The sequence below is a fragment of the Pogona vitticeps genome, chromosome 3, assembly GCF_051106095.1.
Source record: "Pogona vitticeps strain Pit_001003342236 chromosome 3, PviZW2.1, whole genome shotgun sequence".
Classification (NCBI taxonomy): Eukaryota; Metazoa; Chordata; class Lepidosauria; order Squamata; family Agamidae; genus Pogona; species Pogona vitticeps.
This window is the reverse complement of record NC_135785.1, coordinates 257245897-257263943: the sequence shown is the minus strand read 5'-3', so window position 1 is coordinate 257263943 and position 18047 is coordinate 257245897. Positions and strand designations below refer to the sequence as shown.

At 41.8% G+C, this 18047-nt stretch overlaps 1 protein-coding gene across 36 annotated transcripts in view; it reads right to left on the bottom strand.

The window, feature by feature from the left end:
- Window positions 1-18047, bottom strand: part of DLG2 (discs large MAGUK scaffold protein 2) — a 1097443-nt gene that overhangs the window by 20025 nt on the left and 1059371 nt on the right. For 22 of the 36 annotated variants that reach the window (XM_078390148.1, XM_078390151.1, XM_078390155.1 and 19 more), the window contains one exon: window positions 5156-5255. In XM_078390148.1, the coding sequence (XP_078246274.1) occupies window positions 5156-5255 (100 nt within the window). Of the gene's footprint in view, window positions 1-2024; window positions 2071-5155; window positions 5256-18047 lie in introns of all 36 variants that reach the window. The other 14 variants (XM_078390152.1, XM_078390154.1, XM_078390157.1 and 11 more) reach the window with 1 other exon arrangement.

Genomic DNA, 18047 nt, shown 5'->3' with positions numbered 1-18047 from the left:
CTCATCGCTCCTTCACAGCTCTCTTGATTCTTCCATTTAAGAGGAAATTCTAAAATGCAGTCTGAAGACGTTTAAAGGGGGGAGGGGAGTAATTTAGAAAAAAAATGTGTGTGTGCATTTGCATATGCCTATATGAGTGTATCAGAATGGCAGGGTAAATGTGCTTCAAGTTTAAAAGCAGGACCCACTATCAACAATTTGTTTGAAAATATAAAAAGGGAAATATCTTAAATAATAACTGCATGCCGCCAAGCCAACTCTGACTTTTGGTGACTCTCTCCAGGGTCTTCCAGGCAGAGAAGACTCAGAAGTGCTTTCCCATTCCCTTCCTCTAGGGGGCAGCCTTGGGACTGTGCAACGTGCCCAAGGCCACCCAGGCTGGTTCTGCTTCGCAGGACCCACAGTGGGGAATCGAACTCCCAATCAGCCAGACACCTTAACCAGTGAGCCCATAGGAAAGTACAAGGGAATTCAAGGGAACATTCCGGGCTTTGTTGTTGTTCTGTGCCTCCAGGTCACTTTTGACTTCATGAATAAATGACCCCCCCCAAAAAATAAGTCCTATCATTAACAAACTTGCTCAGGTCTTTAAAAAAGGAAAGACTAAGGTTCCTTTACTAAGTCAGTCCATCTTAGGTTTGCTCTTCCTCTCCTCCTGATGCTGCCCAATTCTTGTGATACACTCCGTGCTCATGCTATACGATCTCGGTGTCAGGCTCAAATGGCTATTTAGTGCTGTGGTTGCTGAATTTTCCAAGTTAAACTTGCCTAACACAGACCCGCTTGGCTGAAAATGCATTAGAGAGCTGTTAAGAAAGTTTTGCATAGGACTCTGAGACATGCTTTCTTATTTAATGTGGCATTTCATCTCAAGTTTGTATGTTGTCACCTTAGCATCAATCATGATTGGACTTTGCAACACACTCGATTTTCTCCCATACTGGTGCACTTCCAAGGAAGTAAGAGAACAATGTCAAATCCCGGAGCCAGTTCCATAATTTGGGGGTTTCTTGACCCCATGCCTGTAGTGTGGGCAGTTGTGGTTGTCATATGCCGTCAAGTCAGAATCAACTTTCATCAACCCTAATGGGACTTTCAAGGTAAGTGAGATATTCATTGAGTGGTTTTACCAGTTCCACTCTCCCAACGAGCTTCCATGGCTGACTGGGGGTTTGAACCCAGGCCTTCTGAGTCCTAGTCTGCCACATTACCTACAGCATCACACTGGGATCCACAGAATGGGCAGAAGGGACTGTGAAAACAACATGGGGAAGGCCACATGTCGCTAATCCCCATGCAAGGCAGTGTGGAACAGAGGAAAGATGCCCAAAATCTCCACTTATCACAATCAAAGTGAGCCATTACCATTCTTCATAACCACAGCTGGTCAAGGATCAACCCTCGTCAACCTCTTGAACTTCTCTCCAATGACCTCTTGAACTTCTGTCCAATGGTGCTGACCTTCCTAATGTTGGGTCTGGTTACACTCATTTGAGAAAGTCTCTATCATTAGAGACTTTCTCAAATGAGGGCCACTTGGGTGTTCCTCAAAAATCCAGTGGGGAAAAAAGCACCAGGTTTAAGAAAGAATAAAACCAAACCAAAAACTAGCCACTGCCACAGAAGAATCCATGATGCATTTGTAGGGAACAAAAAGTATTATTTACAGAAGGAGATGTATCTGGTTCATACGCTGTATGCTATTAATACCATCATGCAGAACATTAAAAGAAAACAAAACAAACAAACAACCCAAAGGATTTAATTTTTTTCTCTCCAAGTGCATTCAAAAGCTGGGGAACAAAATTAAAAAATCTAATCTTGTGCATGCTAGGGGTGGCAGGGCCTTGGGGGAAGGAAGAAAAGCCAAAATTATTAAAAAAAAGTTGAAAGAATGAAAGAAAACAAATTGATTTCCAAAAAAAGGAAAAGAAATAAAAGAAATAAAAGAGAGAGAGAGAGAGTAAGAGAGAGAGAGAGAGAGAAAGGGGGGAGGTTTACAGTGACCATTCCTGGGAACTTACTCAGAGTCTTTGTTCCATAACCGTCGTCACCTAATCCGGGGATGTCCTGCACGGGAGTCCCCAGAGAGAGAGCAATGAAAGAAAAGAACAGCCGCAGAACAGGAAGGAAGAAGTCAGTGGATTTGAAATGGATACTACCATGACAGACCATGTTGATCACCCAGTCTGGATTCCTGATTTCTTTGGAAACAGCTCCCTCCCCAACCCGGATTCTCAGGCCACATGGGACCCATAGACCATGTTCATCTCCTTTTGGTTAAGTCGAGAAAGCGCACCTCTGTGCTCAAACAACCGGCCCAGAATTGAGATTGTTTCAAAAGGTTAATCTGTTTGAGACAGAGACGGGAGAGTTAGGAAATAGGAAAAACTCCTTTGTTGAAGGCCTGGGACTCCCAAAATCCTTCCATCACAATGGCTGTTTTGAGAGTTGTCTTCCAAGAAAGGAACTTTTTCAACCCTTGGGAGAGCCGCCCACTTTTTCGGGTCGAAGACGAAGGGTGTGAAGATCTCAGCTACAGCTAGGTTCCTAGCCAACTTTGGGATTATAAACTCTGAAGACTTCAGGTTCTAAACCAGTGGCTCCCAACCTTGGGTCTCCAGAGGTTTCTAGACTACAACTCCCAGACGCCTTCACCGCTAGCTGTGCCGGCCAGGATCTCTGGCAGTTGTAGTCCAAAACCATCTGCAGCCCCAAGGTTGGGAAGCAGAGTTCTGAACAATGAAATGGACCTATGCATTTGGTAGGCAAGCCGGGGGATGTAAATCTTGCAGGTTTAATCAAATTGTAAACTGCTGAGAGAGGGCTTTAAGGGGCAGTATATAAGCGGAACGCTTTTCACTCATACGCTCCCAGCCCCTCAGAGGGCTGCAGCTGTTCCCACTCAATTCCATCTCCCATATTTCTTCTTATAATTGATTTTACTGACAAAGTCCCCTGTACTCTAAGGAGCCATTTTTATTTTGAGGACTATAGAGTCTTGGAATGTTGGAGGGGCCTAAAAACATGGAAAGGTTTGCTCCCGTTCTCTTTGGAGGATGCGAGAGGACTCTTGGGACTGATTTTCTGCCATTTTCTTTAAAATTGGTGTTTGAGAGACTAATGGGGGAGGGGTTTCTTGGGTCCCTGGGGAAGTTGAAGGTGATCTTCTTCAAAAATGGCCTGAAAACCTTGGCCGCACTTTAACCTTCAATACGACCTCTTATCAACTCGAATAATTGCCAGCCCTACAAACAAACAAACAACAACAATAACAACAACAAAAACACCAGCACACATACCAAACACTCGTTTCTATCTAAAGGACATGTTCTAAAAGTGGTCGTTGATTAAATTAGACAAATAAGTTGTCCATGTATTTTCCTTTCAATCAATAGCATCGCCTGGGGGGGGGGAGAGAGTTGATCTGAATAATAACAATTGTTGTTGTTGTTGTTTAGACTTATGAGGTAAAAGGGGTGAATGACTGCCATGCTGTGACCCTGATGTAATAAATATAAACAGATTTTCTCATCCTCTGCATTTTCAAAACAAAATGATTAGCTGCTATGAGACTTCATTCTCCTAAAGAAGAACAAAAAGACCAGAGTCTTCTCTTTTTTTGTGTACATGTGTTTTAGGAACAGTATTAGTAATAAATAAATGGATGAGGAAATTGATCTTTGTGCAAAAACATATGGTTTGTCCTTTAAAAACTTCTGCACAAAAGCAGTGGCAATCTCACTGAGCAAGGAGAAACTTTCCTAAACTTTCCCCTTTCACCTGTGTGAGCAAAATGAATGAAGAATATTTATATCTCTAACTTTGATCTAAATACTTGTCCCTTCCCTGAATTAAATGGTGAGATGAGTGCCCATCAATGAATTCTGACGTCATGACTCATTTGACTCTGATCTCTAGCTATCCCAAAGATCTTTGATTTCTGATTTCCTATCTTGGATGAATCATCTGGAGGGCCATCTTACGGATTTCAAGCACGTGATTTAAAAAACAATCCCTCTAGAGTGACAGGAGACACTATTCTCTAACAGCACCTCTCAGATCTGGGAAGTAATCCAGATTTTGTCATCTGCCAGCATCATCTCTGTTTTTTTTTCTCCACTGAGAGAAGAGTCAATAGATTTAGAGTTAAGAACTTAATGGCAGGATCCACCAGGTGCCTCAGCCAACAGCAAGCAAAAAATGGGAGATCAAAGTCCAGAGATGATGATGGTGATGATGATTTCCTCCTCCTTCTCCCTGGATTCTGACATCATGTCTCATTTGGCACTAATCCCTTACTGTCCCAAAGATCTTGGATTTCTGATTTCCTATTTCTGGTTAATCATCTGAATTATTATTATTATTCAGAAATGCCAGGCACAGTCAACATTATAAAAACATTGACTGATATTATATAACAGATACAAGTTTTAATCAAAAACCTAAGTATCTGTTAAATATTGGCACATTATGTATGCTGTTCCTAATATTGCTGTTTTGTTGTAGCTCTGGTGTGATTTCTGAGATCTGCCAACTGCTTATAATACTGTGTGAAGTTTCTTGATATTGTTCCCAAAGCCCCGATGACTAAGGGGACCACTGGTGTGTTTCCCGCATTATTATTATTATTATTATTATTATTATTATTATTATTATTATTATTATTATTATTATTATTATTATTATTATTATCATCATCATCATCATCATCATCATCATCATCATCATCATCATCATCTATACAACTAAACATGATGATGATGATGATGTGAGCCTTAGCAGCAGTGGGATTTTAACTGCTCTAAGCCACATTTCCAGTCTCTGTCGCAAGCGCTCAGACAAGGTGTGAATAGCGATGGCTTTCTCGTTAACCAAAACACGAAACAATCCAAGACGAAAGGGGCTGGAAGATTACGTTTTAAAATATTTGATGCAGGATTGTGATCACAGCTTCATTTTCCATCCAAAAAACCATGGGAAAGGAATCCAGGCTGCTATCAGACATTGGTCACAGTAGTAATGCCTCGCCTTTCCTGCCTCTGACTCTTTTTTTTTCTCTTTGCCTAGAGGTGTGTGTGTGAGGGGCTGCCAGTGTCATGCGTGTCGCGCATGGGTGGGATGGTGGCATCATCGTCTCTGAGGATTTACTTACGTTCCGGGTCACTGGTCTCCTGCTCACTCAGGTCCTTGTTCTTGTAGAATGGGAATTTTCGTGAAAAGATGAAGTTCTTTTTACGCTTGTCATTGAATGACTGTGAAGGAGAAAAGGCATGGGGGGCAAAAACAAGGACGTCTAATTGTTGTCACACTCATGCTGACAAAACAACTAGTTTGTAAAAGTGGTAAACAACCGTAGTGACCCAGTCTAATTTAATAATGATGGTAATAATAAGGAAAGAAACAATGGAACCAAGACTTCCAGACAATTTGGTGGTTTATGATAAAGAGGATTAATTTGATATGTTTGATTAAGCAGTTTAAGTGAAAATTGTTTGCACGTTTGGGAATAAGTTCCAAAGAAAACAGGATTTACTTCCCAGTGTGCTATAAATTAATCATAGGATCATAGAATCATGAAGTTGGAAGGGGCCTACAAGGCCATTGAATCCAACCCCCTGCTCAATGAATTTTTAATTGACTAAATAATATCCTGATTAACCAGGCAGAAGATTTTCATATTACTATTGGCCAGTATCCTGCTTATGTTAGCGTAACATAAAGTTACACCAGTGTAAATGTGCTGGCATTACACCTGGCAACAAGGAACTGCAGGATGCAGTTGCGCAATCCGTTGTGTGTCCCCAGCACGACCAATTGTGCATTGTGCTGGTGGAAGGGCTTTGGCAACAGCACTTCTGTCTTGCTGCTCGCACAACAACTATGCACACAATCTTGAGTTGTGCACGCAGAGTTGTGCAGCAAGAATTTTGGCCACTGTGCTCTTTGAACCAACCAACAGGATATTGGTTTTAAAACCTGCTGATAGGAAGCACCATTTAAAACAGTGCAGGAAAGATGATGGTCCTTCTGACATTACTGGGCTACAGCATCCTCAGCCACTGGTCCTACTGGCTTGTGGCTGATGGGAGTTGGAGTCCAAGAATATCTAGAGAGTCTCAGGTTTATTGAACCTGATTGAAAACAAGGATTTTCCTTCTGCCTCCCATAATAGGAATCGTCTTCAAAGGCTAACTTTTTTCCTTGCTATGACACAAATGTGCATAATGAAAAACAAAACAAAACAAAAACAAAAACAAAGGAAAAACAGTTCCTTCAGAACAGTGGTGCCCAACCTTGGTTATCCAGATGTTCTTAGACTGTGACTCTCAGAGGTCCTGGCTAGCACAACTAAACGGTGAAGGCTTCTGGGAGTTTTAGTCCAGGAACATCTGGAGACCCAAGGTTGGGAACTGCTGATCCAGAAGTTCTCAAAACAATTGCTTTTACTCATATGGAAGTTTACAAAATTGTATGTATGTATTTATTTATTGTTTATTTATTTATTTGATTTATATCCTGCCTATGTGGACCATCGGACCACTGTAAATGATTCATTAATGAACGAATAAACTAAAACCCACATGATCAAGCAAGGTTTCTGTGACAATCAGCTGATAAGCTCTATGGGCTGAAATGCAGCCTAAAATCCTTTTTTTAGGAACGAGAAGATTAACATTTTGCCAATCAACTTCCCCTGCTTAAGCTGGGAAAAGGTCCAATGAACTTTGCCCAGATTTTGGCCTCAGATTTAGTATCCCAGCACACTGAAGAATTGATAGCCAATGGAGCATTCACACTGGAGTCCAAATTTGTAAAAATTAAATTCCTTGTGTCACCCAAGTTTCATGCCACTTTTACATTCAAGCATTTTCAAAATTTAGTAACCAAACACAAACAACCGAAAACAAAGGGGGGAAAAATAAGATACATGGAAACCTATGAATGTTTTCTTACAGCTGCAAGGCTTTGAGTTTGGAGCAATGTGGCTGTCATGCAAAGGGTAATGCACAAATCATGCAGGCATTGGAGATAAAGACAAGTAACAAAAATATAGACATAAAAGGTTTTGAAAGTGATTTGGTTGCAGGGGTGGAGGGTTGAGCATGCAAATAATATCGGTCAAATGGCATAGAGACTCAAATGAAAATTAAAATGTGTTTCTCTCTTTCCCTTTGAGATAAATCATTTTTTTTTAAAAAAAGATCAAGTGACAGCACATTCTCAGTTAGATATGTATTTTTTTTTTAAAAAAAATCTGGCATAATTTTATGGTAGACATACTTCATATAAATAAAGAGAACATGTTTAAAACTGGCAGGCTAATATGTGTTTTCCTATTTGGGACTGAATAGTTCTACGAGCATGCTGTAGATCACTGAAGCATCATATTACAACCACATAACACACTGAAATTTCAACCCGTATTTTCCACTACCCTTCTCAACCGTCTGCAATCAAAACATCAAAAAAAGCACATTTAAAACAGGAATGATCTTTATCTTATAATCAGTTTTCATCTTAGTTCTGAAGACCACGAGGTATTCATAGTGGCCTAAATTTGTCCTCCTTCACAGAATCCCATAAAATAGGTGCACCTAGAATTTTAGATTATGGTCAGGTCTACAAGCACTTTCCTTCTTAAGGTGGTGAGAAGCTTGTGCTTTTAAAACTCAACCTTAAAGACTGTATATAGTTGCATACTTTATGTTAAGTGTAAGAAATGTTAGGCCTTGGTGCCAAATCTGCCCCATCGTGGGCTCCAATCTGATGTGTTCTGGAATTTTTCCAGACAGCCATGCTTTCTTCTCCATACCATATTTTGTATGGTTTCTTCCTCATACTGAATGTTTCCCAAACAAAGCTTAGGATCTGATTGTAAGAGTTTTAAGCTCAACAATGTAGTCATTGTTTTGGTCCCACCACCCTCACCTAACATTGGAATATACCTCCCCCGAAAATTCGCTAACATTGGATTCTGTTCCATGAGGTTCCCTGTGCTTCTCTACATGAAGCTGCTTCTGGGTTGGGCTCTGCAGAAGCTGCACCTAGTGTGGAACATTTTGATCCACTTCTGGATGGTCATGGAGAGAACCATCTACTACAAACATCACTGTCTGCACAAAGACGTAAGAGGGCTGTCTATTAACTGGCAAGTTCAACGAGTTCTCCAAAAGCATTCTATGAATAGGATAGTTACTTCTTTTGGTTTTCCAGCTGCATCATAATATACAGCGAGTATGATTGTCATAGGATTCCACCTTGGGACTAGAGAATGTTGACTCCAATTGCAAAGGGACATTGATCTGGTTTAGAGGAGCTATCCAAGTGCTGAACTGTATTAACCAAATAGGTTCAGCATGCTGGATAGCTTCTTCTAACGTTAAGGCTAAAATAGGATCCATCCCAACTGAAACACATACACATAAAATTGAAGTCACTAGCTTCCACTGACTCCAATGATTACATCCCTAAATCTTTCTATTTAGTTACTGCTTCTTGCCTGAGTGATTGGTTGATTGGTCTTCTGCATTTTATATCTCTCCCTTTTCTTCCAATAAAATTAAGGTCATCTAACAGCTCCCGCCTTCCTCATCCCCATCTTTCCAGTGAGTTTTATGGCTCAGTGGGAAACAGAACCTGGATTTTTCTACTCCTGCTCCAACATTATACAGTATGTCTCACTGGTTCCCAATACATTTTTGGAGAAGGGTAGAACTCTCTACAGTACATGCAGGGCTGTTGACATTCCTGGAGGGGTACATGTGGAGCAGCTTTGCTTGATCACGACTCCTGAGTGAAGAATCTTCAACATCATTTCCAGATATCCTTCTCCTGGCCATCAAGAGAGAAGTCTATATGGATGCATGGTGATTTAGTAATGGGCGAGGCAGTCTTACTCTATCCAAAAATTTACATCTTAAACGAAGTAAAGATTTGGTCAGTAAAGAAATATGTAAACCACTTCCATTAAAACATGATATCTTTCTGGAAAGAGAAGCCAGAGGCTTGTAGTTTTCTTGTGTTCACAAACACTTCAAATGAACCTTTATGAAAAATAAAAACTGGTTCATCCTAAAGGCGCCACGAGGCTTCTGGTTTCCTTGTGTGCTACATCAGACGAATGCCGCTACCACCTAAATTTCTTTCGGGAAAAGCTACTTAACCTCTTTCCTTTCTATTCTGCTGCATCAAATCCTTGATGATCAACTCAGATGAGTTAACATGAGAACTATCACTGGATGTTGTACCTGTTTGTTAGTAACCATGGAGGGCTGAATTATTTGGATAAATAAAACTTACATAACAGTATGTTTATTACAGAGCCCTGTTCAAAAACAATGTGATAGAGAAAAAGCTGGAATTGTACCTTGGTGATGAGCAGGAACAAATACATAAATAGGCTTGTTATATATAGTAATGGGGGTCATCACCATTCTTTCCTACTAGCACAATACCTCATCTTTTTTCTTTAATCTGGTATCCGTGTTGAATACCCCATTAACAAGGCACCACCCTTTCCTTCTGAACAGGTCATTTCTGCTGCTAAAAGAACCACCGGTCCTTTTAGGCAATTGACGGTCAGAAACCTAAGAGTGTTGGTATAAGATCTGCATAAGTTGCATAACTTGATGAGGTGCTAGAGTGCATGTTTGGTCTGACACCACGTTCTGCAAGCAGGGTGCTGTGAAGCTGTTTCTTATGGGAGGACTGTGTGCTTGTTAGATTTTTATGCTTCAGGTGCCCAAATTCTCCAACTAGCTTAGGATCTTACTTTGGAAACAGAACAGAATTCCCTGTTCTCAGTGAGAGGAAAAAAGGTTCCTGGACCAGCCCTGTTGCCAGGGTGATGGATGAAATGGTCTGTATAAATATCCCTCCCTGGAGCAAGGAGTGCAACTTAATGGAAGAATCTATTTAATTGATCTTGTGGTTTACTAAGAAAATGAAGGCGTTTTAATTCAGAATGGATGAAGGATTTCTAATATGGCAAATGGAACAGATTTCAATTTTTTTTAATTTTACTTTTAAAAAATCCCCTTTCTGTATATTTGAAAGCTCTAGTCATTTTCACGTCATGGCAGACATTGAACCAGCATAGTTCATCATCCCTGCTCTTTCTCCTCCTGTTTTTAAACAACGGCATAATGAATGCTTTCAAAGCTCAAAGTACTTCGCTTATCTTGTCTAGCTGCAATCAATATGCCGATCCTTTAAGGTAGATGATTATTATTTGCATTCGTCCCATTTCTAATATTCTAGGTGACTTACCTAGGTAAAAAAAATCCACCAACACACCACCAGCCTCAAAGGAACCCCATGTCTTGCAGAGACAATATTGCAATGGGGCGATGCGCAGGACAAAATGAAAAAGGGGAGGAATCCTTTAACATCTCAACCAAGATTGCATCTGCTCGGTAGCAATGGGATCTTGGCTGAATTTCAGGAAGGAAAACAGGAAAAACAGGGGAGAGGGTGAATGGAATGGAGTTTGGTACAGGGAGGCATGGCTGGATTTGGACTAGGAAGATGGGATCTCTGCTAGGAACCTCTCGGACTCCTGTCCTCTGAAGATGCCGGCCACAGAGACTGGCGAAACGTTAGGAAGAAAAACCTTAAGAACACGGCCAAACAGGCCGGAAAACCCACAACAACCATGTATACTACCTCCAGCCACTTTGCCCTGGGCAGAAAGAAATGTAAAAAAAGAGAACACTCTCAGTGTAAAACCCATATGCAAACTGCACATTTAAACATGCTTAACCCACAGGATGTTGAAGCCCCAAAGTAACTAATTAGAGCTCTTTTAAACACGGAATCCATAGATCAAGCGCCATGTACAAATGCCATCTCTAAATCTTCCTCGGGATGGTGCTTTTAAGTGCTTTAAGTTTCCCATGGGCTTTTAAAATTCTCATTATAATTAATACTTTAAATCAGGTAAAGAGACTCAAGCGGTCTAAGGCAGGATGAGAGAAAAATAGATTTCCTTTGGAACTAACTGGAAAACATACTCCAAAACTTCCAGGTCCAAAGGCCCCTATCCCAGTCCACAAGCCAGCTTTGTCTGAGAGTATCAATCAGTGTAAAGGCGAGAAGCAATGGAGCACAGAAGACCAACTGGGTACCCCTAACTATCTTTATGGCTCCCTGAATATATGCACTTACTTGTACGAGGAATGTTTCTTCACTTCCAACATATCTACAGTTTTGATGATTTAAATAAAACCATTTGAGTGGTTTAAAAGACTATAATAAACATGTGTCCTTAAAACCTTGCCTCCCAATGTTGTAAGTGCCCCATCAGTGGATGTTTTCAAGAAAAGACTGGACAGCCATCTGCCCGGGATGGTATGAGATCTCCTGCCTTGGGGAGGGGGTTGGACTAGAGGACCTCCAAGGTCCCTTCCAACCTTACAATGATTCTATGATATGATATAGGTATGTATCTAAATTCTAATCAGTACGTTAGCCGTTTCCTTAAAAAGTTAACTCTCGTTTTCTATTTGAATGTCTTTGAGGCGTTTGCATTGGCTCCCAATCTTGGGTCCCCAGATGTTCTTGGACTACAACTCCCAGAAGCCTTCACCACCAGCTGAGCTGGCTAGGAATTCTGGGAGTTGCGGTTAGAGAACATCTAGGGACCCAAGGTTCAGAAGCCCTGCTCTAACGTGATGATTCTGGGAGCTGTTCCCTTGTTGACTTGCTGGGGGAAATTGAGAGCTTCAGTCAATGGCTGAGTATTCACCAAGCTGTCACAACAGGTTGCATAAAAGGAATTTCTATAGTTTTTTTTAAAGATAAAAACTGTCAAGTTGTACACAAACCTGTAATTTTTTAAAATTGTGGTCCCCCCCCTTTGCCCCTTTCTCTCAACCCCTTAAAATAGATGGCCCAGAAAATTTAACTTAAATCAGCAAGTGTTTGACTTCAGGTTTTTCAGAACTTTTACAAATGCCTAGTAGGAGCGTGTTTGCTCCTGAGAATTCTACACTTTCTTTGACTGAATGGAAGCAACACATTTCCAATAGTGATAGCTTCTAGATCTATTTTGGTGCCCCTTGCTTTTCAAGTAGTCATACCTCAACTCCCCTTTAGCTTGCCTCATAACTAGTTCAAATTCTTCACATTTTATCCTGAACTCTCAGGAAAAAACATACCAATTTTTGCTCAGGATGGATGAAAGCTTCCATGATAGTCGGAGGCAGGAGCTGTGGAATAATGTCTGCCCCCATAGCTTGGCCTACAGAGCAGACCGTCCTCTTTCAGGCCCCATACTCTAGTGATTATCTTCAGCGGAATCGCATAGCAGATTATCTCTTGCCAAACTGACTGATTTTTATTCGACCTCAGTATTGTTTCCTCCGATCAACAGTGTCTCTGAAGGACCTTTTCAGCACCTCCTATCTCATGCTTTTTAATTGGAGAAGATAATGATTCATTTTTAGGATCTTCTGTGTGTCAAATGTGTGCAATACCATTCAGGAAACACGTCTGAGGTGTAAATTCACTGGGCTGTTATTAAGCCAGAATGAGTCCTTCCTTTGCTCCCTGCTTTGTTATTCTTACACAAAGGAACAATGAACTGAAGAACATTTCTGACTGTTACACCCCAACGAAGCCGTCCCACATAGTGTTAGACCACTGAGTTAGACCACTGTGTTGGGTCAGCATGATCTACGCTGACTAGCTAGGTTCCCACTAAGCTGGGCGTTTGTGCGTGTGCATACAACTCTGCTTCCCTCCGTACGGCCCTCTTCCTTCTCCACACGGTGATCATGTTAGGTTCCGGTAGTGATGGAACTCAGCGTGCAAGGAGGGGGGCAGAGTTGTGTGTGCACACAGGGGCAAAGCGCTGCATGCATGAGAGGTGGAGCACCGAAAATTAAGAGGGCAGGTTGCAGACCAGAAATAGGTCAACAGGGTCTCGGATTGAAGGTCTTTTCCAACACATAGTAACGACAACGACAAAAACATCAGCAACAGCAATGTGTCATCAAGTCGATTCTGACTTATGGCGACACATTGTTTAGGGCACCCTGTGTATACAGTATTCAGAAATACAGTAGTTTACCATTCCTTTCTTCTCAGGGGAACCTGGGACTAGGCACCTTGCCCAAGGCTACACAGGCTGGCTGTACTCACAGGATGGACAGTGGGGAATCGAACTCCCAACCTCTGGCTCCACAGCCAGATCCATAACTCCAGCCATCTTTCAACACATATGATTTCATATTTTTTTCTTAATTATGGAGAACCAAACCCTTCTGCAGGTAAACAATGTTTCCTATCGCTGAGCCATGGACTCTCTCTCTTGAATTCTCTGCTTTCTGGCAACCGAGATTGATCTCACACACTGATTCCAGCAATAATACTGCACAAGATTTTCCTACATCCCACATCTTGCAAATTAGCCTGCTTTGTTTTCAGATTGGTCCCTGGAAGGCAAACATGGCCTTCATTTGCACGTCTGATTGCTCAGGCATGAGGCTATACCAGCAACCCATCTCTGGAATAATAATACAAGTTCACCCTCTAATGGCTATCTATCTATAACACATCATTGGAGAGAAAAGTGAAAGGCAGGCGGAGCAATAGCACAAAGCCCAAATTACAATTGGGGAAGAGGAGGCTGAGAGGTTTCAAATTTAGTATCCGTACCTCCACCACCTTTGCAAAAGCCACCCACATCTGACTCTGATAGAGCAGATTCACCCAGCTGAATATCATTGCACCCTCTGCTTGGAAACGCACCCCATCTAAAATCCTACACATTCTGAAAATTAACATTTCCATTGTTCTTCGCTACTTAGCCCCCCTTTTCCCCCTAAGGGGGCTAAATTTAGAAATACGAGGAATGTTCCCTCACACCAATCCATGTGACTCATACTGAAGGAAGGCAGTTGAAATAATTGAGATCATAGTGTTATGTGAGAGGGGTGGAAGTTTCAGGGGGCATTTTCCAGTTTCCAAGACCCCTCCAGGAAATGCACAGAATTTTCCCAGGGCCCTCCTAGGAACTTTCAGCTCTTCTAGGCTGGAATTTAAAGTGACTAGAAAGTGCACTTCCGCTTTTAAAAAACAATGTCTAATTTAAGAGGAAAAGAAGGAGTTTCAGCTAGAATAAGATGGAGTGAGGGACTCTCCCCCCCCACCAATAACGATGAGGGGGATTTCATGTAGCCTCCCTCTCAAGGTGCTTGCTACATCGGTTTTAAACAGGATGCAGATGGTCGAAAGAGCGGCTTTTCAGGTACTCGCTTCCCTTAGATTTTGTATTGTTTTGAAGATTAACACAGCCTGTGGAGCTATCAAACAAAACAGGTTTTTGTGTGTGTTGTTGTTGTTTTTACACCTCTGTGACTCCCCAGAATTTGGAAAAATTACTTGTGTGTGTGTGTGTGTGTGTGGGGTAACAACTGCCAGAATCTCTGAGCTAGCATGGATTTTGAAATATATGTTATGCGCCTTCCAGTAACTTGAAAAGAGTTTACAAGGAGTGGTTTTGCCAGTGTTGGCTCTCGATGAGTTTTGGACGCTGAGCAGGGCTTTGAACCCAGATCTTCCGAGTCCTAGTCCCGCACTATTTATTTATTTATTTATTTATTTATTTATTTATTTATTTATTTATTTATTTATTTATTTATTTATTTATTTATTTAAAATGATTTTAAGCCACCTTTCTCCTTAAAAGACAATGTTTAAGGGCAAAAGCAGTAAGTATGCAAGTCATTCAAAGAATCAAACAGCACACTAAAAATTGCAAACAAAATCATAAACAGGCTCAAAGCAAAAAAGGCACAACACTCCATTTAAAAAAAAATTAGACTCTTAGACAGGGTCCAATACCTCCATCAACCTTTCCATGAGCCATGAACAGCCCCTTACTCGTCTACTTTCGTTCTAATACTTTCTTTGGCCGTATCTCTGGCAGCAGAAATGAAGGCAAAATAAAAAGAGAGAGTACAGTAGTTTCACCCACCTCTCCTCTTTCTAAAATCTCAGAAGATATGAAAGCTGCCTGCGCCAGGTGGAAAGAATGTGTGATTCTCCAAGGAGCCACAGAGCAAGACACTGCATTAGTTAGCCTTTGAATCGGACCTGGGAAGATGGTTCTTTTGAAGCAATAAATGTTCTAAGTGGAAGCCATGGCCAGCTGCTCACTCACACTGACCACTCTTGACCTGTACTTTGTGCTGGTTCAGAGCAAAGGCAATTTGACAGATAAGAGCTTCCTGCTGTTCAACCTTCCCGCATCCTACACTCCTCATTGTCATTCAGAGGCCATATACTGAAAACAAGCAAGAACCGTTTTAACTGCCCCTCCTTCCCAAGAAAACAGCCAACAAGAGCTTTCCAGAACAGAGGAAAATAACTGAAGTTAGAAACAACAGTCAGAAATTAGACCGGGAATAGAAACGGGGCGACTTCCTGGTAGGTCTCGGTCAAAATAAAGTAAAAGTGGGCAGTGACCATGGCAGCCATGGTCCTCTAGATGCTCCTGGGCTGGAACTGCTAACGTCTCTCACAGCTGGCTAGGGGAGCTCAGGTTCATGGGTACTGTAGTCCAACAACATCTGGATGGCTACACCCATCCATTTCTGCAACAGGATGTGATATGATAGGAAAACAGCATTTCAATGATGCACTGGTGAAAATCTAGGAGACCTATTTTCCACCCATCCTATTCCCACCTGCCTTCTTATTGCTGGCATAAGACCTCTGTATAGGCCTGCCTGCCTGCCTGCCTGCCTGCCTGCCTGCCTGCCTGCCTGCCTGCCTGCCTGCCTGCCTGTCTGTCTGTCTGTCTGTCTGTCTGTCTGTCTGTCTATCTATCTATCTATCTATCTATCTATCTATCTATCTATCTATCTATCTATCTATCTATCTATCTATCTATCTATCTATCTATCTATCTATCTATCTATCTATCTATCTATCTATCTATCTATCTATCTATCTGCCACCTTTCTCCCATGGGGGACCCAAGGCAGCTCACAACAAATAAAACAACTTTAGAAACACTAGATAAATGTCACATTAAAAAAAATTAAACACAGAATAAAATTAAAAAATCTAGTTCAAAACAATTAAAAAGCATATGCAAATTCATCCCTGTTTTGAGAGAGAATGTCTCTGTATGCACAAAAATGTCAAGACCCATTTTTGCCCTTGATTCCACCCACTATGGCTTATTGCTTTTTCCACCACACCCCCTTTTACCAGTTACAGTGGGCATCAGTCAGAATTGCCTGTAACCTGAGCCTCTGTACTCCTTTAAAAAAGAAAACGTCTCTGTTGCCCTTCAGGGTTAGGTTTCGGGGCCACAAGGAGCTGTCTTTTTTTAAAAAAAGTGGTGCAGTACATATTTCCTGCCCTAATATACCCTTACATATTTTCCCCCACTTCCTCAGCCCCTCCATGGAGTAGAAGTGATTAATTTGCCAGTATCCTGAAGTGGCTGCCTTATTAAGCCACTTCAGTATCCTGAAGTGGCTGCCTTATGAAACCACTTCACAAGATTGTCCAATTAGAGGAAGGGTCACTTTTGGTTTGTTTCTAGCAATCACATGGTCTGGAAACAAATCAAACCAAAACAATCCTACCTGCACCAAAAAAAACCAGAAGCTCCTGACAGGGCCAGAAAGCTGCAGGTAGGCACACTCTGGGAATGATGTGGCTCACTCCAGTGAACTACATAATGTGGTTGCTGTCCAAAAGGAGCAAACCAACCTGTCCCTGCAATGACTCAAACAGCAGGCTGGACGCCCATTGCATTGCATCCTTTGTCTCAAGTTCTCCAGGGGAGTAGCTGTCCCCTCTTAGCACTGCTCTGCTAGGAGAGGGAAGGTTACTAGCACTGTGGTCCTGATCCAAAATGCCCCGATTAACAGTAGCAGGAAATGGCACTGGGAGATTTCTGATCCTGGTTAGCGATTCACGCTTGAGAACAAGCGGAGCACCGTCATGAGGCTCCCTCAGCATCATACACATTCCGGTGGTATCGCCTTTGAGCAGTGGCGTTGCCTCTTAAATGCTCTTTTTAGTTCTCTTCCAGTTTTCCACATCACCGCCAAGAATCACATCGCTCCAGAGACACTACCTGTTTGTTTGGATATTAAAGCCTTGCACACCGATAATTAGGAATGTGGAAATTGCAACGATAAGAGAAGTGTGATGCTATTAAAGGCGACAAATTAAAAGGCTTAATAGGCGGCCTCCAAGTGATAATTTTAGGTTTCCACTCCTTCCTGATGAAATTACACCTGCTATTTATACCACTGTCTCTCTCCTTTCAGGCTTTCTCCTTTTCAAAAAGACATTCTTGGGGCCAGCAGGTCTAATTGGATTGATATTATTATCTGCCTTGAAGTCACCTGGGGGAAGAAATGATACCTTGTACTGGATCTATCGTTCTGACATTTCTCAAACTTCTCAAGCCTAGAATCTTGAGTGGGAAAAGGAAGACCAATAATCTCTTTTTTTTCCAGAATGGGAAGAGAACTACAGACTAAAGCAGGTGTTGGAAGCTTTATAAATCCACAGAGCAATCCTCACACCCCCACCCCGCAAAAAGAAGCCCAAGTGGTCAGCAATCTGTTTCCAGATTTGTAAACCATCAGGGGACGTGTGTGATTTTTGCAGGGCAAAACATAGCATGGGATGGGTGGTTGTTGTTGTTTAGTCATTTAGTCGTGTCCGACTCTTTGTGACCCCATGGACCAGAGCACACCAGTGTCTTCCATTGCCTCCCGGAGTTTGGTCAAATTCATGTTGGTCGCTTTGATGACCCTATCCAACCACCGCATCCTCTGTTGTCCCCTTTTCCTCTTGCCCTCACACTTTCCCAACATCAGAGTCTTTTCCAGGGAGTCCTCTCTTCTCATGAGATGGCCAAAGTATTGGGGATGGGTTGAAGGAGTGCTTATTTTAATGCAAAATTTCTGCTCCTCGGAAATTGCCTTTTTTTCCTTGCCAATCATTTCTGCTGGAATGGTCTTGGGTGTTCATGTGTGTGTGAGAAGCGTGAAAGGATTAGAAATGGC